This window comes from Tachypleus tridentatus, chromosome 13 (genome assembly GCF_004210375.1).
Source record: "Tachypleus tridentatus isolate NWPU-2018 chromosome 13, ASM421037v1, whole genome shotgun sequence".
Classification (NCBI taxonomy): Eukaryota; Metazoa; Arthropoda; class Merostomata; order Xiphosura; family Limulidae; genus Tachypleus; species Tachypleus tridentatus.
Genome location: NC_134837.1, coordinates 257,870,388 through 257,895,050, shown reverse-complemented (window position 1 = coordinate 257,895,050; position 24,663 = coordinate 257,870,388). Strand labels below are relative to the sequence as shown.

General features: G+C 33.6%; 1 protein-coding gene across 3 annotated transcripts in view; it reads left to right on the top strand.

Annotated features, from left to right (window-relative positions):
- The window catches only part of LOC143238700 (DNA-dependent protein kinase catalytic subunit-like), a 191,160-nt gene that overhangs the window by 20,764 nt on the left and 145,733 nt on the right, over positions 1-24,663 (top strand). For all 3 annotated transcript variants that reach the window (XR_013020719.1, XM_076479155.1, XM_076479154.1), the window contains exons 13-19: positions 3,928-4,012; positions 6,428-6,596; positions 8,300-8,457; positions 12,260-12,397; positions 13,328-13,434; positions 13,625-13,708; positions 19,767-19,842. Coding sequence is in view for 2 of the 3 variants with exons in the window: in XM_076479155.1 (XP_076335270.1) it covers positions 3,928-4,012; positions 6,428-6,596; positions 8,300-8,457; positions 12,260-12,397; positions 13,328-13,434; positions 13,625-13,708; positions 19,767-19,842 (817 nt within the window). In the remaining variant the exon portion in view is untranslated. The remainder of the gene's footprint in view (positions 1-3,927; positions 4,013-6,427; positions 6,597-8,299; positions 8,458-12,259; positions 12,398-13,327; positions 13,435-13,624; positions 13,709-19,766; positions 19,843-24,663) is intronic.

Genomic DNA, 24,663 nt, shown 5'->3' with positions numbered 1-24,663 from the left:
AAGAAGTGAACGTCTTTACCTTGGGTATGCACTTTCAAAGAAGTGAACGTCTTTACCTTGGGTATGCACTTTCAAAGAAGTGAACGTCTTTACCTTGGGTATGCACTTTCAAAGAAGTGAATGTCTTTACCTTGGGTATGCACTTTCAAAGAAGTGAACGTCTTTACTTTAGGTATTTACTTTCAAAGAAGTGAACGTCTTTACTTTTGGTATGCACTTTCAAAGAAGTGAACGTCTTTACTTTAGGTATTTACTTTCAAAGAAGTGAACGTCTTTACTTTTGGTATGCACTTTCAAAGAAGTGAACGTCTTTACCTTGGGTATGCACTTTCAAAGAAGTGAACGTCTTTACCTTGGGTATGCACTTTCAAAGAAGTGAATGTCTTTACCTTGGGTATGCACTTTCAAAGAAGTGAACGTCTTTACTTTGGGTATGCACTTTCAAAGAAGTGAACGTCTTTACTTTTGGTATGCACTTTCAAAGAAGTGAACGTCTTTACTTTTGGTATGCACTTTCAAAGAAGTGTATTAGATATTAAAGTGAGAAATGTTTCTGGAATGTTGTTATGAGTTATATGTTCATATATTAATTAAGGTTTTAACTTGCTATATAAATTACAAGAAAGAACTTATGTATGAAAGTTAAACTTCATACTTTTCTAATATTAAATAATTCATCTTTTAATTAGTTGCTTAGGCAAGAGTATATTGATTTAGCATTGTGGTAGAGGAGAGTATATGAAAGACAGTAGATATTCATTTCAGAGTTTCTAGAGGTTATACTTATGCAATATGCAAACTGTACAATGAAAAAAGTATTTTTATTCTTTACATAAAATCCAACTTGCACCTCAACTTATCACTGTTTGAGTCCGACTGATGTTGTTAAACCTAGCAATGTTGCATGTGGTGTATTTGCTTCATTTACGAGACTGCAAGCTGCATTACTAAGTTAACCATGCTTATAATCATATTTTAATGTGTCATGAATTATAAGTTCATTTGTATGCATGTAGTCTCTACATAACGTTTCCCAATTCTTGCAACTTATGCCTAAACACTTGGACTGACTCACCTCGCTGTTGAATTAAATTACATATTTGTGTCAAAATTGTGTTTGATATTTTTTGCTTTCTGTATTTCTCTGTTAATCTATGTGTTAAAAACTGAAAATATATGGTCTCATGCAGTTTATCATAAGCCCTAATATAACGTTTTGCTTCTCCTGCAGTTCTTAGTCTCAGAATATCTGTTTTTGAATGTTGGTCCAAAGTTGGATACTCTTGAAGCTTCATTTAAAGCATTTATAAAACTCTTGATGTCCTTGTTGAGTCTACCATGAAACAATGGAATTGCACCCATTAAATGCATAGCACCACGTGAACCTAATTGTATGGGTTGATCTGCTGAAGCTTTAACATTAATATCACCCCTTCTATCAACTCTAGGAAGCATACCACTATCATTGGTAGTAGTTTCTATACCAGCAGTAGCCATGTTCACTTATTTAACTTCATATTCTACTTACACTACTTATAGTACATTAGGCTAACTTTTCTGCTTTAACTTCTCTCTTTACTCTAACTCACCTGTCATTAGTTACTCCAAAAATCCTCAAAGACTATGCCAAATGTAAGACAGGCAGGCCAAGTAGGTTAGCCATTGGAGTTTTAACTAATTCTGCCAGTCCACACTTTAATTTATATTAATTGAGGAATGCAGGAACGAGTAAAGCACATAAGTACTAACCTGAGGAATTTACAATTAAAGTAAAGAATCCAACTCTGAAAATAAGTTTCACACAATAAATGTTTTAATTTTAGCAAAGCTACTCGAGGGCTATCTGTGCTTTCACACAATAAAGCACTTTTGATATACTTTCAGAATATTCTATGTTACAATGAGCTTGATAGATAAAATTAGAATACTTTGATTAACTAAGAAAACTCTTTTAGTACATTTAGCAAAATGTTTTTTAAATATACTTTCTATAATGTTACTAAATTGTTACACTGTATCAACTTAACTATATTTTAACTATGATATCCAATGCAAGGAATAATGGCAACAAGTTACTTACAGAGAGCTTAGGCAGGTAATCATGACTCTTCTTCAACTGGCTATGGCTGTAACTTCTCTTCAACTGACGACGATAGATCACAATTTCTTCTCACTTTTCGGGTTTCAAATATGAGTTCATCAGAACTAAATTTTGAGCTTCAAACACAGGTTTTAATATAAACTCTTTCTGGTATTTTGCAATCTTACAAATACCTTACACAACTACTTACAAATAGATCTGACATTTAAATGGTTATTTTTATTTGATCAGTTTACAGATTTCAAAACCAAAACCACTTGCTCATTGGTTGCAGATAAAGTCTGTAAATTGGCAACCTTCTTACTTGTAACCCATAATCTGAGGGTTGTGAGTTCAAATTCCCATTACACCAAACTGCTTTCACTTTAAGCTGTGGAGGGGTGTTATCATGTGATGGTCAATCCCATTATTCATTTGTAAAAGAGTAGCTCAAGAGTTGGTGGTGAGTGGTAATGTCTAACTGCCTTTCCTCTAGTCTTACACTGCTAAATTAGGGACAACTAGTGCAGATGGCTGTAGTGTAGTTTTGTGCAAAACTCAGAAACAAACAAAACAAACTCCTTTTTGTACTCTTTATATTATGGTCATATTAAAAGTTTTTTTTATTTTTTATTCAATATTTTTGCTCACACATTCTCTCAAGCTTCTGTTTTTTTAATCAAAATATCTGCTGGAAAAATAGTACGATTTTGTGTAATCTGTTCTATGGTATATTATTTTTTGTGTAATCCGTTCTATGGTTTATTATTTTTTGTGTAATCCATTCCGTGGTTTATTATTTTTTGTGTAATCTGTTCTATGGTTTATTATTTTTTTAGGTAATTTGTTTTGTGGTTTATTCTTTTTTTAGGTAATTTGTTCTGTGGTTTATTCTTTTTTTATGTAATTTGTTCTGTGGTTTATTCTTTTTTTAGGTAATTTGTTCTATGGTTTATTTTTTAGGTAATCTGTTCTATGGTTTTTTATTTTTTAGGTAATCTGTTCTATGGTTTATTATTTTTTGTGTAATCTGTTTTATGGTTTATTATTTTTTTGGTAATTTGTTCTGTGGTTTATTATTTTTTTAGGTAATCTGTTCTGTGGTTTATTATTTTTTTAGGTAATCTGTTCTATGCTTTATTATTTTTTTAGGTAATCTGTTCTGTGGTTTATTATTAATTTTTAGGTAATCCGTTCTGTGGTTTATTATTAATTTTTAGGTAATCCGTTCTGTGGTTTATTATTATTTTTAGGTAATCTGTTCTGTGGTTTATTATTTTTTTAGGTAATCTGTTCTTTGGTTTATTATTTTTTTAGGTAATCTGTTCTGTGGTTTATTATTAATTTTTAGGTAATCCGTTCTGTGGTTTATTATTAATTTTTAGGTAATCCGTTCTGTGGTTTATTATTATTTTTAGGTAATCTGTTCTGTGGTTTATTATTTTTTTAGGTAATCTGTTCTTTGGTTTATTATTTTTTTTAGGTAATCCGTTCTGTGGTTTATTATTTTTTTAGGTAATCTGTTCTGTGGTTTATTATTTTTTTTTAGGTAATTCTTGTATTCTTCTTTAAATGATTTTGTTTCTTCTGCAGTGTGACATTATTTTCTTGTGACTTTTGTTTTAAAAGTGTTTATATGTTACATTTCATTTTATAAAAAATAACATCAGATTAATTCTAGTCTACAAAGATCAGAAGTGGTTTTATATTCCTTCCATAATTCATAATTTGTATTGTAAATCACTCTGGATTTCTAGACCAGATGGACAACAGCTATTATACTAAGTGTGTCATTTGGTTCTTGAAGTGTTCTAGTTTTACTTAAAGTGGGTACAATGTATCTTTAGTGAGGAGATTCCTTTGGATGAGAAGATTCAAACACTGCCAAGCTATCTGGAAGCTTTAGCAAGTATTGTTAGTCATTTGAGTGAGGTAGGAAAAATTTACTAGTATTTTGTCTTTGTTTTTGTGTTTTTTTAACCAACCCATTTGCAGTTATAAATTACTACATTATTATAACATTATTAATTAATGTATAGATGTAATTAGGACATTAACATAACGAGAACATGGAGTTCATTAGATAAAAACTTAACTGATTTCAGTTTTAGAGTGAAATAAGTATATGAATAGTTGGACGTTTATGGGAAAATGGTATGATGGTTTCTAAAAGCTGTAATTAATGTTTTTCAGTGTTTTTAAAACTTCAGTTTAAGCCTTAGCTAGTTGGTTATGAAATTTACAGTTACAATATATAATTTTACTTGAATGGAAGTGCATTATTTGCAATACTTTTAATGGGCTGGACTTGTTCTAGTGCATTTGTGGTTCACATTCTGGTGTAACCAAAAAAAACATGCTTTGCAGGTTTGGATCATGTATGCATTATAAGAGCTATATCTAAATCAAACTATTATTCAAAGTAATTTAAAATAGGCTAAGAATTGGTGGAGAGTACTGTTGACTAGCAACCTGCTCCACAATTCAAGGTTATGATGCTTAGTACAAATAGTTCTTGTGTAGCTTTATCAGATTATCTAAAGCAAAATAAACCAATCAATAAATTTTGAAGTGTTTAATATCAAACTTGAATTTATTTTGTTATGTTCTTTTTTTTTCAGATTAAATATTGTGTATCTTGAGTTTTGGTATATTGGATATTAGACATTTCCAACACAGAGTTCTTTTAAGATTGTAGTTAGGTGTTGCAATAATTATTGTGTAAGCTTTACTAGTATCTGTACATTACAGTTTTTGCAACTAAATAAATTACTTTGCCATTGTATATTATGTATTGTGACATTTGCCATATGTTATATCAAATATGTTGAATAAGTACTTGAAAGTTACTTCTAAGTTCTAAATTTTAAATTTAACAATAAGTGCTGTAAGTTTCCTTCAAAGTAATGATTGTGCTATGTATGATCTCAACCAACTCAACTCATTTACTACATTTCAAACAGATGCACAGCCATATGCTGTGATTGTCTTATAACATCCTTAGTAACCATAACATACATTGATTAAAATGAATATAAATTTGATATTTAAATTGAGAGTTTTGTTGAGCTTTTGGTAATCTACTTTTTATATCTGTTTTACTGGCTTGGACTGGAACTCAAGATTACTTTGACTCTCAGTTATGCTATACTGTTAACTCATCAGCAATTGATTTACAATTCAACAGCTACAACTATCACATTTCCCTCATCTTACAAACAAGGCCCATCCTTGAGCTTTATCTCAGAGTTGTGGGATGAGCCCCCATCTTGGGACAGTTTATATTGTCAAGAAGTATTCTATCAACTAAGTTCAAAGGTTAAATCAGTAGCAGTTGCTGTAAAGGAAGTTTTTAACAACTCCAAGTAGGCTTATAAATTAGCAACTTTTTATATGTTGTTAGGTCATTTGTTCTCCTTTATTTAGCAATTAATATACTTTTTACTTCAAAATCATCTTTGTGAACTTTTTGTTTAGCATGTTTTAAGCAAACACGATATTTTGAAAACAAACCAAATATGATCATATTTTACAAGGAACTAGAACAAACTGTGTTTTTCTGAGAAAATCTCATTTTCAAAGAAAAAAATGTTTTATTTAGTGGCTTTAACTGTTTTTTGTTTGTTTGTGGTAATTGGTCATTAAATCTTTAAAGATTTTACTTTTATTTATAGGAATTATGATTCTGCAAAAAGTAAAAGCAATGTTCATAATTTCTATCCAGTTTCTCTTTTAACATTGTGCACAAAGAAACTTTCAAACTTTAAAAGTGAAGGCAAAATATCCAGAGGATATTGCACTCTTGAATGAGATTTTTTAATATAAAAGCAAATTTTTCTTTTGTCATTAAAATAGCTAGTATTGAGTATTTAATGAATATTTTTAATAGTTCAATTCATCATGATGTCCATAGATATGATAGTGTGTTAAGAAAGTGACATTAGATTTTTATGGTTATGTGTTTACTGTTAATAGGTTAAAAAAATTTAAACAAAAGTGTGATCTTTAACAGTATGGAAAATTGAATGTAATATTGCCAAATACAAAAATCTTTAACATAGTTTATGTCATTTCAGCATGTTACTTTGTAATTCAACATGTAATAATTTAATTCAAAAGTGAAAGAAAACATTGTTTTACTTGTTTCTTTGAGTTTGATGCTAAATGTATGATTTAATTTTTCCTTATTTCTGATAGCTATAATATTTTTACAAGTAAACACAGTTTCATATATTCATTTCCTAAAAATTGAGTACACTTTTTTTAAACTGTTAAATTTCTAGTTTTTAAGTTGTGTTTGAAAGTAATTTAAGGGAACTTGTATTATTAAACAATATTTGATTTTAGGTTTCAGAAACCCACCTTGAAAGAGTTGCAAAATTAGTGGTTTTGCAAATTGAACATTATCCTCGACTAGCAGATGTGCATCATTTCCTTACTTACAGATCTATCATCAAAACCCTTCTTGCTTTTGCTCCTAAAAAATCAATTTTTAAACGATTTTTGGGCAACATAAGTAAGTACATAAAAATTTTTAATAACAACGTTCATCTTTTAGTGAAATTACAAGCACTGATAATTATAAAGCATTATTTAGATCTGGACAACAGCTGCTTTTTATTGAATGTTTCTTTTTGTTTTTAACAGAATTAATGTTATTTCATGCTTGATAGTATAAGGCAAGGATGTGAACACAAAGACAACAAAGCCGTTATGAAAAATATGTGTAGAAAAATTGATTTTGAGTTTAAAAACAACTTTTTAGATTAAACTATAACTGCAGGTTGTTCAGCAGCTAGTCAGAGCTTATGACAGTAAAAAATTGGTTTTTATGTACTTGGTGAGCAGTGTACAAATAGCTCACTATATAACTTTGCACTTAAGAACAAACAAATATTGCAATGTATCTGAAGAAATTGAGTACTGCTGTAAAACTACCTTACAATCGCAAAGTTAATTTTCTGTAATTTAGTTTATTCAGGTATTGTATGTATTTAGGGATCATTTGCAACAAATATGCAAAAACGAACCTTTTTGTTGAAAAATATGTCATTTATAATGATGTTCTTTGCAAAATTTTAATGATTAGAAATGTTCAGTCTTGTATGTGTGTGTATACAGTGGTGGGATTCAGGGGGTTCGCGCGAACCCGTTCTTAAAAATTTTTGAGCTTAGCGAACCCGTTGATGGCTTCAATTATACAGTCGAATTGTTGATGTCGTGGAAACTGATTGCGTCACACTTCATCACACATTTCGACAAGAAAGATTTAATGAGAAAATCACAGACCGTATTATTGACAAAGTTCGTTAAGTGAATGCAGTCAATAATCACAGTGCAGATGATAATAGAGTGAAACAGAAAAAAACGGACAAATATGATGACAATCAATTGACTATTTGGAAATTTTTAAAATGAACTAAATAAAAGATTTTAAAGCACTTTTTCCATTATTTTCCTTTTCAAATGATGTATCAGTATAGACTTCCGGAAAAGTAAGAGAACTCGTTATTATTGAGGCCTTCCCTTGAGAGAACCCCTTCTTAAAATTTTTGAATCCCACCACTGTGTGTATATATATATATTTTAAGAGCATTTTTAACAACATTTTTATATTCAAAACAATACTTTATCCACAGAAAATTCATATAAAACAGTGAACACTATTGTGCTTATTATATGTTCTGTGTGACCTTTAGGGAACAGTTTTTTTGTTAAACCAACAATTTATCTTTTTACACCAAATTTTTATGATTAGAAATGCTCAACTTGAAATACAAGTGGGTATATTTACCAAGAGAAGAATGTTTCATGTTTAGCCTGTATTTGACCTTTTATTTCTTGAAGAACTTGATATTTTAAGGCTTTCTAAGAAAAGAGAAATACTTCAATGTATTGTTTTAGGAGAAACTATGAAAACTAAAATTTTCGAAACTCTTTCGTACAGTATTTTTTGTTCTGTCACTTTTAGGGAACATTTTTCTTATTAAACCAACCAGTCGTTAGTGTAATTAAATTTACTAATGGTTGTTCTTTTTATAAGTTTTACGGTAAAGATATTTCTTAGTTTATTCCAAATATAAAATAATGGTCAGATTTGGGATTTTTCGTATTGGAAAAGTTCCAGAAATTTAAGTTAGATGTTAAACCATACTTGTATTCTGAAAGTCGATTTTGTTTCAACAAAAATATCTGAGATTGTGTCAAACATGTTTTTAGTTTACCAAGGTCTGATCAGGACATGCTCTCACCCTGTTGTTGCTGAAGTGGAAGCTAGAAAAGATGAAATAGAAACATATGATCCACGACAGATCACGTACCAGAGCTACCTGGGCCTTTGGCATGCTATTCTTGATATTGTGAATTCCAAGTTACCAGTAAATAAAAATTATACAAATTTGTTAAACAATCTAGTTTAATAGTTAAAAGCAGTTTAACACCTTTCAGAAGAGCTGAAAGATTTTGGAATTTGATTCGCATTATCTTCTTAATCACTCATAAATCTCTTGATTACTGCCAATATTAAAGTGGTTTTTGCTAAAACTACCAAGTTATTTAAAATATTATTTTATTAAGGAAATTTGATACAAATTATTTATAAAAACTCAAGATTGTGAATTAGGTGTTGTTTTTTGTTCTTTTCAGTGAAATTTCAGATTTGATCAGTGCTGTAAAAGCAAATTGGTGCATTAATGAAACCACCTAAGCAAACCAACTCAGTAGTAACTCAAAATTACAAAATACTAAATAACTAATAGATGGTGTATCAAGAGAAGAAACTTTCATGTTTAGCTTGTATTTAACTTTTTTATTCCTGGAGAAATTTGATCTTTCTGAGAAAAGAGAAATACTTCAATGTATTGTTTTAGGAGAAAACTACAAAACTAAAATTTGCTTAACTCTTTCACACAGGGTCACTCAAAGTGATCGATCTTATAACCATGAAGTAACCATCAGAGTTTCCATAATATTACTAGTAATATGTTTTGTGTATCTTCACACAATTTGGCAAGCTTTCAGTAAATATTAAAAGTTTTTTATACACAAAAAGAATTATTTTTTTAATTAAATATATTTACTAAAGATTTATCTGTAACTATATATAATGTTCTATGTGCAAATTTATTTTCATGTTGAGATTACTTTTCATCATCTGAAAGTTTTCAAATTTCATTTGCTTAACTTCTGCAACCTCCTAAATAATTATCAAACTCTTTTTTTCTTTTTCATTAACATTTTATAACAGTAATCTTCTCCACCTTTACTTTGAATTGATTTGTGAATGACCTTGTAACCATCATAAAAAATATACAAAATAAAACTAAATTACTGTTTTTCATAGAACAACTGCATGTTTTAAAATAAAACTACATTGTTTACCCTAAATACTTCTTAACAGTCTAGATCAAATACTTTAAGGTTCTGTGTATATTAAATTTTATTATTCCATTGTCCAATGAACCATGTCAAACTAATAAGCCCACCACACGAGTTGAAAATCACTTGGGAATTGCATAGCTCATGTTCCCATATTGAAAACAGTGATGCACAAACTGCTTGTGAGCATATCTTCTGAAAAAGTGTGTTAATTATCACAGTTGCTTTTCATTATCTTACCTAATTAATTGTGTGTAACCTGATTAGTTTTTCATTTCTATCTTTTATAACAAAAGATTAAAAATACTCGCTAATGAAAAGGAATATAGTATTCATCTTTGACCTTTTGTTTTTTATTTTCCTGTTAGTGATGAACTTTAAACTGGTACACAAAATAATTATTTATATAAATTATGCATCTAAGAACAAATAATAATTTGCACAAAGCAAACAATGTACCATAACTATTATAATTTAACTGGCTTTCTGAGACAAGAGTGGCTTAAAATAATTTCCTTAACTGTTTGGTTTGAATATCACAAGATAAACTTTCAAACTGAAGACAAAATTAACAGACCTGTGTACTAAAAGCATTGTTGCTTTAGGTGTGATTTGATAGATTAAAACTGTGGATTTCTTTTGGTTATAAAATGATATTAAACATTAGAGTAAATTATTGGAAATTTACAAAAGAGAGATTGTGACAGGTTAGTATGGTGAGTCAGTCTATTGTGACAGGTGAGTAGGTAAGTCAGTCCAATTTTCTAATTGATCACTTGCAAAAGAGAGATTGTGACAGGTGAGTAGGTAAGTCATTCTATTGTGACAGGTGAGTATGGTAAGTCGGTCTAATTTTCTAATTGATCACTTACAAAAGAGAGATTGTGACAGGTGAGTAGGTAAGTCATTCTATTGTGACAGGTGAGTATGGTAAGTCGGTCTAATTTTCTAATTGATCACTTACAAAAGAGAGATTGTGACAGGTGAGTATGGTAAGTCAAAAGAGAGATTGTGACAGGTGAGTAGGTAAGTCGTCTAATTTTCTAATTGATCACTTGCAAAAGAGAGATTGTGACAGGTGAGTATGGTAAGTCAGTCCAATTTTCTAATTGATCACTTGCAAAAGAGAGATTGTGACAGGTGAGTAGGTAAGTCAGTCTATTGTGACAGGTGAGTATGGTAAGTCGGTCTAATTTTCTAATTGATCACTTACAAAAGAGAGATTGTGACAGGTGAGTAGGTAAGTCAGTCCAATTTTCTAATTGATCACTTGCAAAAGAGAGATTGTGACAGGTGAGTAGGTAAGTCAGTCCAATTTTCTAATTGATCACTTACAAAAGAGAGTTTGTGACAGGTGAGTATGGTAAGTCAGTCTAATTTTCTAATTGATCACTTACAAAAGAGAGATTGTGACAGGTGAGTATGGTAAGTCAGTCCAATTTTCTAATTGATCACTTGCAAAAGAGAGATTGTGACAGGTGAGTATGGTGAGTCAGTCTATTGTGACAGGTGAGTATGGTAAGTCGGTCTAATTTTTTAATTGATCACTTACAAAAGAGATTGTGACAGGTGAGTAGGTAAGTCAGTCCAATTTTCTAATTGATCACTTACAAAAGAGAGTTTGTGACAGGTGAGTATGGTAAGTCAGTCTAATTTTCTAATTGATCACTTACAAAAGAGAGATTGTGACAGGTGAGTATGGTAAGTCAGTCCAATTTTCTAATTGATCACTTGCAAAAGAGAGATTGTGACAGGTGAGTATGGTGAGTCAGTCTATTGTGACAGGTGAGTATGGTAAGTCGGTCTAATTTTCTAATTGATCACTTACAAAAGAGAGATTGTGACAGGTGAGTAGGTAGGTCGGTCTAATTGATCACTTACAAAAGAGAGATTGTTACAGGTGAGTATGGTAAGTCGGTCTAATTTTCTAATTGATCACTTACAAAAGAGAGATTGTGACAGGTGAGTATGGTAAGTCAGTCTAATTTTCTAATTGATCACTTGCAAAAGAGAGATTGTGACAGGTGAGTATGGTAAGTCGGTCTAATTTTCTAATTGATCACTCTGTAAATGATTGAGAGTGAAGGGTATAAAAGTTAGATTTTTTTCTTTGTAATATCTGGAGTAATTTACACTAAAATCTAAACTTTGGAGAGGGGTGGTAAATAAATTCCAGAAGAAGAAAGGTTTAGAGAATTAAGTTTATGATTCTCATACAAAGGATGATTGATGATTTATTCAAATACTTCTTTATAAAATTAAAAGAATAAAACGTGTATGACATTAATACTTTATTGTCAAGTCTATTTGGATGATGATAGAGCAGTTCAATTAAATTTTGGATGTAACTCTAAAAGGTTGTGATGTACATTTTGATCTACCCAGAGCAAGAAGATTAATTAACTGATAATCAGATTGTAAGAGGTGCTGATAAAGTGAAGGAAGTTGATAATCAGATTGTAAGAGGTGCTGATAAAGTAAAGGAAGTTTACTGTTTGATTAACTCTGAATTATGTATATTGCCAAATAAAAAGTTGTTTAAACAAATGATTCATTGAAAATATTTGTAATTTAATTTCTGGGGCTTCATTTTTAACATATATATATAACATCAACCAAGCTAAAAGTCTATCACAACTCTTTTAGAATTCGTAAATAAAATGTCTAAACATCATTAAGCTCTACCTGTAAATTTTATAAAATAATATAAATTTGATTCATGTTGTGCTGTGCCTTTTTTGTACAGTTCAAAAAAATAAAATTTGAAAGTCAAAATAACTAATTTCATGGATTTCTTTTCAGGAGTTAGGCACTTTACAAGTCTCACTTGCTGAAAGGCAGTCTCTGGCTGAAAATATTTATGATGAAATAATTCAAGCAATTTTTGCTGTTTTGAAAAAACTTGATTTATCATCCAGTGAAAATACAGTTTACAATGAGGTGAGGTTTTTAATAAATATTTGTACAGTTTATTTGTTGTCACACATTGATTGTTAAGGTATTACACTTTGCAAGAAATTTTGAAATGAAAATTCAAATTCGTAAATAAAATATTTATGTTGTGTTAAAATATCTGGTCATGTTGGTTTGGAAATGGAATTTTTTAGGTTTTAAAAATTTAAATTGCCTAAACAATTGATATTGGGAGACATGATATAGCTTTAGTACTTCATAGGACTTAATGTGTTTCAAACTTATTAATTACATCTTAAACTTCAAAAACATCTACCTGTGATTGGTTTGTTAAATAAACACACATTAATACACTTTTCCATCCCATGATCACTGGAAAATAGTGTTTAAAGTAAATAAATTTTGATATAAAATGCTTAAAAAAGAATTGAGTGTACACCTTTTTTTTAAGTGAATAATCTTCTCTGGCCTTCTTCTGACAGTTTTCTTAACTTCTAGAACTTCATAGTAAACTCTTCTGACTACAGCGACACCAATCATTTCTGCTTCTGTGCATAAACTATTGAGATTAAATGTTATAAGTTAAAGGAGAATAGAGAGAAGAGAATTTCTGTACTAGAACTGGCATTTGTAATATCTACATTACAGTGGTCATTTTATGGCCGATCAGTTTTTGGGTCTACCAGTCTGAAAACAACGTTTTAAGTAACAACAGGTGTAGTTTTTATTACACCTTCATAGATATTTAAGGTTTGGAAGTGCTATTTAAATAAAATAATCAGTTGAACCTAAGACTGTTTCAGTTGGTTTTGTGTTACTATGTTATAATGTTTTGTGTAGTATTTACATCAATAGGTATTATTAAGTGTGATTATTATATGTAATTGCTTGAGTTATCTACATTTATTAAAAATACAAAATTTGTTTGTCTAATTATTTATAAACCTACATTAACAGGTGAATACTGATCAAGTACCTGTTGAGGAAGAAAATTCAGTAATAGGAAGACAAGATGGATGGCCTAAAGATCATCAAGTTTTTATTAATGTGGTTGATTTTACAAGGTATTGTTATGCATTAGGTTACCAAAAGAAAAACCTACTTAATGTTATATTGATTTGGAATGTATTCATTTGATGATTTTAAGTCCTAACATGAAATTAATTGTATATTGTTCAAACTGTTTAACACTTAAACAAATTGGGATATGTTTTCTATAATTTGAGGTTTTGGTTTGTTTTTTACATTTCCTAGAGATCTACTTTTGAAGAAACATCTGAATTATTTTGAGAAATGGGTTTATACATTTGGTATGGAGGTCATAGAACATGCTACAAGGTATTTTTTTCTCTTTTTATAAAAATATATACTTGTGTCTGAATCTCAATGAATCTGATTAACTTGCAAGCTTTACAAAGTTATGTTCATGTTAACAACTTATGCAACGTATAGCTTTTTTTTTCAGCTATTAATAAACTCTGAATATTGTATTTCTAAGTGGCTATAGACTAGTTTTACATACAACTTTAATGAGTAATAGTGAATTACTACAGGAACCATGTATTTTGTCATTGTGTATTTTAATATAGTTTATATTTATGGATAAGTTTATATTTGCATGATAAATCAGCTGTATTATAATTTGTGAAATGTAGAATGTTTTTCAATGTTATAGTTTCATGTCTTTGCTGTTAGAAACATACCATTATTGTTATATGTCTATAACCTTCTTTCTAACATATATAGATTGACATTTCATTTACTGTTTGAAGGTTTTTTCTTAGCATTCGATGTAATTTCAAATAAACCTATATGGATTTTGTACATAAACTGAATTTTTTACCATTTGCTATGCCTAATTTTGGAAATGTCAAGTAATATTTTCCCTTGAAAAGTCAGTATCAGTACTTGTTCACTAGTTTACCACCTAGTCCACGGTTTTCTCTCTCTCATCAACTCATATGTTCTATATCAGTACTTGTTCACTAGTTTACCACCTGGTCCACGGTTTTCTCTCTCTCATCAACTCATATGTTCTATATCAGTACTTGTTCACTAGTTTATCATCTAGTCCACGGTTTTCTCTCTCTCATCAACTCATGTTCTATATCAGTACTTGTTCACAAGTTTACCACCTAGGCTACAGTTTTCTCTCTCTCATCAACTCATGTGTTCTATATCAGTACTTGTTCACTAGTTTACCATCTAGTCCACGGTTTTCTCTCTCTCATCAACTAGTGTTCTATATCAGTACTTGTTCACTAGTTTACCATCTAGTCCACGGTTTTCTCTCTCTCATCAACTCGTGTTCTATATCAGTACTTGTTCACTAGTTTACCACCTAGTCCACGGTTTTCTCTCTCTCGTCAACTCGTGTTCCATATTAATACTTGTTCACTAGTTTACCACCTAGTCCACGGTTTTCTCTCTCTCATCAACTCGTGTTCTATATCAGTACTTGTTCACTAGTTTACCACCTAGTCCACGGTTTTCTCTCTCTCATCAAGTCATATGTTCTATATCAGTACTTGTTCACTAGTTTACCACCTAGTCCACGATTTTCTCTCTCTCATCAAGTCATATGTTCTATATCAGTACTTGTTCTTTTCAGTTTACCACCTAGTCCGTGGTTTTCTCTCTCTCATCAACTCATATTCCTTTGTTCTATCTCAAGCTGTAACTTGTGTACACTTTGTAATAGGTTCCACATAATTTTATACATTTTAAGGGCAACTTGTAGTATACATGCAATTGCTTTAATTATATTGTCATTCCAGTACTTTCTTGATGCATGTCAGCAAAATTAATGTATAGATTAATTTTTAACTTTACTTAAATCTAGCCCCTCGCTGAGGATTCCTGTACGTGGTAAGGGGACTTCCCACTTAAGGTTCTGTTCTTTCAGTTGACCTCCTCTGGGATCTAAACATCCACCCACGTGTTCACCATGTGTGGCAACCCATGAAGGGGAGGAGAGGATCCTGGTGGTTGAGGGGTCCAACCCAAACACACCACTTTGGCCTTGAATTCCTGTAGACGGGCAGTCCTGGTGTGCCCCCCCTTGTGTCACTCGGCTGGTCCACTTGGGCTAGGGTCAACCAAGTACCATTGTTGGATGTTCTCAGCAGGTGTTGTGGACATTATATATGATGCTGATGTTTGGGTATAGTGCTCACGAAACCCTGGCGTTGCTGCAGTGTCCTTGTTTGACATTGTAGTGCGTCCCCTTGTAGGGCTTCATCATAGGTGGGGTCAGTGGGCACCGAAATTTTTCTTTCTTTATTATGGATACTCCAATTAAAAATCTGAATAAAATAGTGAAAAAACAGCTTATAGGTAAATGACCATGTCTTGAAGATTCTGAGCAGTGTTTCCAATGTTTCCAGTGTCAACGGTTCGGTTACTCGAAGATGTTGTGTCTTGGTGTGCTCGTTGCAGTGGCAAGAACCATGATGTCTATGAGTGTAAAATGGACCCTCCTTGCATCAATTGCAATGGCTCTCGTCCATCCTACTTTCATTCTTGCCCTAAATGGTTGGAAGAAAAAGAGGTGCAGTGTTTGAAAAGGATTCATAACATTACCTATCCTAAGACTCGAAATTTGCTGTCCACCACCTCATCTCAGACATATGCTGCTGCACTTCCTTCCACAGCTACTGTAGGAGTGCAGGCAGATCTCTCTGTGCCTCCTAAAGAATTGTTCTTCAAACAAATGAAAAGTCTTTCGACCTCCATGGTTAAAAAAGTTGATGAATCAACTTCGACACCTATCTCTGTCCCTTGTATACATTCCACCAAACCCCAAGATCCACATCCTTTGGTTCCAGGTACAGGAATTTCCTTGGATCTATCTTCCTGTCTCATCCCAAGATGCAAAAAAATCATTTGTTCATGTCCTCAGTGTCTGAAATCTCCTTCCAACAGCAAAGACCTGCCCAATACACCCAGGGCAGGATCCATGGAGGTCAGTAAACCTCCCTCGAATAAGGAAAGTAAGGAAAAAAGACATTGTTGTAAACAGAAGGGCTTTCTGCCCAATTTGCCTACATGTAAATAAAAATGGCCACCCTGATACAATGGAACTGTCGAGGTTTACGTTCTATTCTAGATGACATCAAAACACTGATTGCTTCTTACCATCCTGTTTGTCTCTCCTTACAAGAAACATTTCTGAAACCTGTTGATACTGTCACCTTTTGGCAATTTTCTTTATACAGAATGCCACTTGACACACCCTTGGAGGTCATAGCCATCCGTGTTTCCTTGGGTTATACCATCACTGTTTGTTCTCTCTTTCTGTTACCTGGAGAGACATATGATCAATCAGGCCTTGATGCTCTTATTAAACAGTTGCCATCTCCCTTATTCATCCTGGGGGACTTCAATAGACATCATCCCCTCTGGGGAAATGATGGTATTGATAGGAGGGGTCGCTCTGTAGAGCGTATGCTCTCAGATCACAACCTTTCTCTTTTCAGTACTGGTTCTTCTACTTATTTCCATGCACCTAGTCAGTCCTTTACTGCCATCAAGACTTGGGCAGAGCAATCATCTCTTTACTTTCAAGCTGATTGTCTCTATGACTATAATTGTCTCTTTACACTGGTGGAACTCAAACTGGCCCTTCATTGGTCTGGCAGTACATCGGTTGGACCTGATGATATACACTATGAGATGCTGCACAATCTATCTCCTGCTTGTCTTTCTAACCTTTTGGTTGTTTTTAACTGGATCTCACAGGAGAATGTTTTTCCTGATGCCTGGTGCCAGGCTATTGTCCTGCCTTTCTCCAAGCCTGGGAAGGATCCCAAGATTACTTCAAACTACCATCCAATTGCTTTGACGAGCTGTCTCTGTAAGACCTCTGAGAGGATGGTTAATGCTCATCTTGTTTGGTTCCTCAAATCAAATAACCTCCTCTTGCCCACCCAGTGTGGGTTCTGACGACAGTGCTCCACCTTAGACCACCTGATTTGACTTGAAACATCAATTGGAGAAGCTTTTCTCAAATCACAACATTTTGTGTCAATATTCTTTGACATTGAGAAGGCTTATGATACAACATGAAGGTATGACATTTTGCGAGACCTCCATATATATATATATATAGGTTACGTGGCCATTTGCCCATTTTTATTCAAAATTTTTTAATGGACAGGAGATTTTGAGTTCATGTAGGTTTGACACTTTCACATTCTTTTCTACATGAACTTGGTGCCCGTCAGTGCTGTGTTCTGAGTGTCACACTTTTCAGTATAAAAATTAATGCCATCACTGAACAACTCTCTCTCACTGTTGCAAACGAGCTTTATGTCAACGACTTTCACATCTCATGCCAATCGTCAAACATAAGGTATATTGAGGAGTGGATCGATGTTCTATGCTAAAGATATATCGTGCTCTTATTTGATCAAAACTTGACTATGGATCACTGGTCTATGGTTCTGCCAGACTATCGGCCTTAAGGATGCTGGACCTTATTCATCATCAGGGACTTCGGTTCTGCACTGGGGCTTTCTGCACTTCCCGAGTTCAGAGCTTATACATAGAGTCTCATGAGCCTTCTTTGCATGTCCACCATTTGCAACTTTCTTTACTATATGCTTCAAAACTTCATTCCTTGTCAAAGCTTCCCACTTGGGGTTGTGTTTTCCTTCCTCGATGGGCCATGGTGTTTCAGTCCAGATGGTCTGCCATTGCTCCTTTTGGCTTTTGTATCCAGGTGCAGTTAGATGAATTGGGCCTGTCCTTGGATAACATTGCTATATCCACTGGTCAGCCCATCCCACCATGGCTTCTTACAGTCCCAAATTGTGACCTATCTTTAAATCATCTGAGAAAAGTAGACACTCCCAATTGGAAGTACCGTCTTTTATTTACTGAACAACTTTCGTACCATCCTTTCATTCCTATTTATATGGATGGTTCAAAATCAGGCGACTCTGTGGGCTCTGCCATGGTTTGTTGCTGTTCAGTGGTTGCACACAGAATCCCCTCTACAGCTTTTGTGTTCACTGCTGAACTGTATGCCATTTTTTTTTGGCCGGGATCACACAGAAGCTAAGCAGTACTCGAACTGCACGATTTATATTGACTTGCTTAGTTCTCTACTGGCCCTGGAATCGCTTCACATTGGTTCACACCCTGTTCTCATCAATATTCAAAACTGACTGACCCATTTCTCTTAACATCTACTTCTATCCAGTTTTTCTGGATACCAGGCCACGTTGGTATTTACGGGAACGAGCTTGCTGACACTGCAGCTGAGACTATCTTCTCTGGCACTATCACCACTGTACCTGTCCCATACATGGACTATGGTCCTGTATTCAAGGCTCGGCTCCATGCTAGCTGGCAGTTGACTTGGAGTGAGCAACGCGAAAACAAGCTTTTCCAAATAAAACCCTATATTGGACTTTGGCCGTCTTGTTACCATAATGATCGGAAAGAGGAAGTTGTTCTAACTAGACTATGCATTAGTCACAGTTTGTTAACTCATCATTTTCTTTTATCTGGAACTGATGCACCAATGTGTAGTTTGTGTAACACTCAGATCACAATAAGCCACATTTTACTTTCTTGTCATTATAATGATTCACAACGACTGTACCATTTTAATCATGTTCTGTCCCAAGGTTTGTCCATAAATTTAGACAGTGTTATTGGTGACAGTGACACTGTCCACCTTGGTAATGTTTTTAGTTTTTTAAAGGCCATTAATCGTTTTAATGACATATAAGTTTTTTAATATATACTTTACACCTTTTTAATGTGGCTCCCTTTTAAAAATCACAGTTCATCTAGTTCAATTTGAAATTAGAAACTGACCATAACATTAAGTCACTAGAAACCAGGACTGAAAAGGCCAACTTCAGGTGACTGACTGTGGTTTTTGTACTTACCTGTAAGTCTTCCTGGCGAGTTATGATCATTACAGTCACGCTACTGAAAGTCCTTTACAACTTGAATTACTGTAGTTTTTCTCTTGATGTTGTAGATAAGATGTAAACATTGGTTTTATGCTGTTTATTTATTTATTAACTTTGTTTTGTTTTACCTTAATTTCCTTTTATGAATTTTACAGAATTTACTTTTACCTTTTTACTGGACATTTGACGCAGATAGCCTAGCTACTTTGTGCCATAAAACACGAAATCAACCAACCAGACAACTTAAATCTAGAAACATGTTTATGATAGCACTTTGTTTATGTGTTGTTTTTTTAAATACAATTTAATATTTATTAGATATGTGTGTTAGGCCTCAAATATGAGAAGTTAAGTCTCAGATATCAAGTAGTTAAAAAGAGAACTAAGTCATACTTGAACATACTACTACTTCTGTTAATATTTCTACTTGTGTTAAAGATTAATAACAGTTTTTTTGTAATTTTTAGGTCTCCTCATATAAGTGGTTTCTACAAATTAGCCACTGTCTGTTTGAAGATCTGCTCAAGAATTAAGTATTTTAAGGTCAGTGAATTTGTTTATAATTATAAGTTTTGCTGGCCTATTATCTATTATTTTCTCCTTGAAGTAGATTTCTGTAGGTGTTGAGGAAACCTCCCAGGGAAAGTTCTGTATTTGGTTGTTTGCTGTGAGTTGCGATCTGTGAAGGGGAGAAGAGGATCCTGGTGGTTGAACTGTGTTTGAAGCACTGTACCACACCTCTTTGGCCTGAATTCCTGTAGAAAGATGGCCTTTGAGAGAGACCCTTCCCATAGTCAATCAGCTGGTGCTATTGGGACATGGTTGATTAATTACCAGTGTTGGGCATTCTCAACAAGTGTTGTTGACATTGTCTCCGATGCTGATGTTTGAGTATAGTGCTTTTGAATCCCTGGTGTTGCTGTAACATCTTTGTTTGGCAGTGTAGTACATCTCCTCTTGGGACTCCATGATGGGTGAAGTCAGTGGGCACTTAATCAATCTCCTTTTATTATGGGTTCCCTGATCCAAAAATTAAAATAAAATGAGAAAAACACAGCTCCATGGTGAATAACCACATCTTGAAGACACTGACCAACAATCTTCAACTTGGCTTGATCCTCTGTCTCATTTTTTATTTTGTATTCCTTACCAGAAAAAACCTCTTGGACAAATGTCTTCACTTTTTTATTCAGATGGAATTAGAGGGGCTTGTTGGATCTACAAAGTCAGTCAAGAATCTACATTCTGAGGACATCTGGGTGGAAACATCTACACCAAAGGCCTCCTGAATTCAAAGGCCAGGGAGGATATACTTATTGAGTTTACTCCCCACACTACTTTGAATTCCTCTCAAAGAGCTCCCTGCTAGTAGAGTGGTAAGTCTACTGATTTACAATGTAAAAGTCAGGGGTTTGATTCCTCTCTGTGGGCTCAGCAGATAGCCCAATGTGGCTTTGCTATAAGAAAAAACACACAAACACTCCTCTCAAGGAGTTATTATTGAGAAGGATGTGAAAAACATTCCTGAGTCAGAGATTCTTGCTGGTTTCTCCTGCCAAGGAATTTCTGCAGTATGAAGTATTTCTACTCATAAAGATGGAATTACACTTCTATCAATATTCTTATTTTGATGTTTACATCTTCATGTCCACCTCCCTCTGTCAAAACAGTGTATCTTTATTGTAAGTTATAGCCATATATTTGTAACCCTCTCTGGTGTTTTCGGTGTGAGCGGATTGGTCATTTGAGACACCTTGAAGTTCTGTGACATGTGCTTGTTGTGGTGGCAAATACCCTGATACCTGCGTGTCTTAACTGGATTCTCACTTTTTTTAAATGTAGTGGTTATACTCCTTCTAATTTTCATTCTTGTCCTAAGTTGGTGAAGATGAAAGAAGTATTGTACTTGAAAACTGTCCATAACATTTTGCACCCTGAGGTTCATAAGTTATTGTCCTCTGCTGCATCTCAGACATATGCTACTGCACTCCACTCCACTGCTACAGTGGATGTGCAGATGGATCTTTCTGTGCCTCTGTAAGTTTTTCACAACACATGAAGAATTATTTTTGCCCTCCATGAATAAACAAGTTGAGAAGTCAATGTCTACACCTCTCTCTGCCCCCAAGTCACTTCCAGTGATAGCCCAGGTTCATTTCCTTCAGCATGGGCTTCTAGTGACTGCTCAGGTCATTTTTTTTGGTCTGGAAGTTCAGAATGGTTATTCATTCACAACTGCAGTCACTGGAACCCTCTTCAACTAACAGAGATCTTACCAGTTGGTCCAGGGCAGAATCCACGAAAGTAAACAGACCTTCTTCTACTAAAGGAAAATGATGTGAATGTAAACAGAAGGATTCTCTGCCAAGATCATAACTACCTAAGGAAAAATGGCCACATTGATACAGTGGAACTGTCATGGTTTTCATTCTGATGTGGATGACATTAATATATTAGTTAATTTCTATCATCTCAGATGTGTTTCTCCTTACAGGAAACTTTCCTGAAACCTGCTGATGTTGTTGCTTTTTAACATTTTTCTTTATATTGGAGTAATAGTTTGTGTGATGCACGAATACATGGTTGGGTGGCACTGCTGGTCAACCAGCTGGTGCTTACCTTGTTTGTGCCACTCAATACACCTTTGGAAGCTGTAGCCATTCGTTTCTTCTTTGGTTGCACCATCACTGTTTGTCCTACCTGTCTGCTGGAGAGACACATAATTAGTCAGACATTAATGCTCTTGTAGAACAGTTGCTGTCTCTTTTTTCATTTTGGAAGATTTTAATGGACACAACCCCCTCTGGAGTGGTGCTCATATTGATGGAAAAGGTCATTCTATGGAGTGTATTATCTCAGACTGACATTTCTTTCTTGTTCTTTTACATGTTTTCATGCACCAGTCAATGTTTTACTGCTATTAATCTATCTCTTCTCCTTCACATTTCTCTCCTTTTCCTTGAAGAGTTGACAGTAACCCATGGGACAGTGATAATTTTCCTATAGTTTTTAGGAAGATGCCATGATTGATGCAACCTGATCCAAGTGTCATGATGAAGCTGGACCAGGCCAACAAATTCTGTATCACCTCTTACTCAGAACTCAATCCTGCTGTCATTAATTTACCATCTATTACAGACTATATGTAAGCAGTAACTGATTGCAGTGTTCAAGCAGCTGTTTGTTCTATATCTAAAACCTCAATATGTTTCTTATGGTGTACTTGTACATGATAGTCTCTAACCTGCCAGCAGGCATGGAAGGCTCAGAAATGGGCCTAGGATACCTTTTGCAGGTATCCCACTTTTTTGGACCACATTGCTTTCCAGCAGACCCATGCCCATTCTTAGCAGGTCAGACATCAATGCCAAAAGGATTAAGGTTCTCTAGCATCTCTTCTACCATCAGTTCCAAAGTCATATAGGACAAGATTCAGAAGATCAGTGGGAGGTATGCTTGTCATCCCTTTTCCATTTTGCTCTCCAGTGGCCAGGAAGTTGTTGACACACAAAGTATTGCCAATACTCTCAGCGAGAACTTTGCTTATCTTTTCAGTACTTATGTCTCTTCCTCTGCTTTCTTGGCTATCAAGTTTTGGGCAGAGCAATTGCCTCTTTCCTTTTGGGCCAATCATCTCTACACCTGTAAGTGCCCCTTTACACCAGTGGAACTCTTGCTCACTCTTTATCAGTTTAGCAGTATATTGGTCAGACCTGATAATGTTCACTATGAACTGCTGCACCATCTCTCTCCTACCTTTGCTGCTTTTCTTCTGGTTGGTGTTAACAAGTCTTGGTAGGAGAGGTTTTTTTTTTCTGATTCTTGGTACAAATTTATCATCCTACCTTTTTCTAAGCATGAGAATTATCTCAAGATTACTTTTAATTATCATTCAATTTCTCTGACAAGTTATCTCTGTAAGGTCTTAGAAAGGATGGGTAATGCATGTATTGTTTTTTTTTAATCAAACAACCTTTCATCCACCCCACCTTGGTTCTGTGGACCACCTGATTGGACTTGAAACATCAATCATGGAAGCCTTCCTCAAGAGAGAACATCTTGTTTCTGTCTTCTTCAATCTTGAGAATGCATGTGACATTATGTGGAGGTACAACATTTTGTGGGACTTCCATTCATGTGGGTTGCATGGCCATTTGCCCATTTTCACTTGTAATTATTTACTCAACAGGCAAATCCAAGTATGTGTGGGGTTGACCCTTTCCCATTTTCTCACACAGGAATTTGATGTTCCTCAGAGCTGTATCTTAAATGTTACACTTTTCAATACCAAAATCAATGTTATTATTTGTCAAATTTCTGTCACTGTTGCAAAGTTGTTCTGGCTAGGCTATGCATTTGCCACAGTTTTTTTACTCATCATTTTCTTTTATTTGGGTTTGATCCACAAATGTGTAACCTTTGTACCACTCAAGTCACAATAACCCAAATTTTACTGTTGTACCATAGTTACAACCATGAGTGGCAACACCATTTTAAGACATGTCTTTTCTACAAGTTTATCCCTAATGTTAAACAGTGACATTGGTGATGGTAACACTGTTTAACTTAATTGTGTTTTTACATTTTTACAGGCCATTGGCCTTTTTAATTATGTTTAAGTTTTTTACCTGCTTTTGGGGCTTTATTAGGTTCTTAACTTAATTTATTTTTACCTTTTATAATATTTTACTTTTGAATTCTTTGCACTTATTTAGCTCCTATATCCTCATTGCTTTACACCATAAAACACCAATCAACCTACTGTTATATTATAACAAAAAAAATGATAAGCTAATGGTAAACCAAGCTGCATTTTGTTTAAATTTTGTTCTCTATTACCTTGTTGATAGTTTAAAAGTTAAGTGCATTTACTTGTATAAATGTTCATGTAAAAATGCCTCGTATAATGTAATAACTTCACAAAATTTAAGTTTATTTATTCCCCTATAATTAAATTTTTGTTCTGACAGTCCCATTTTTGTTATTTTGATGCAATAGTAAGCATTAGCTTGTTGAAAAAACACAGTTACCACCTCAAAAATCAATAAGATAGAAGAGCAAAATTAGTAATAATATACTGATTTGTATTTTTCACACTATATTAAAATGTAATTACAGTTATTCTTCACCATTCTGATTTAAATATATTTCTAGGGATAGAATGAATTTATAAAAGTAATCCAGCTGTTGCTTGGAGTTTACTGGTATAATTAATATTTGTTGAGTCAAAAGGTATTTTTTAATACTCCTTGTTACATGTTACTTTATATCCTATTACTTAGGAAATAAGTTGTTCTCTTATAATATTCATTATTTTCCTTTTAATTGGATGAAAAATATTACAGTATTTTGAGAACAAACTAA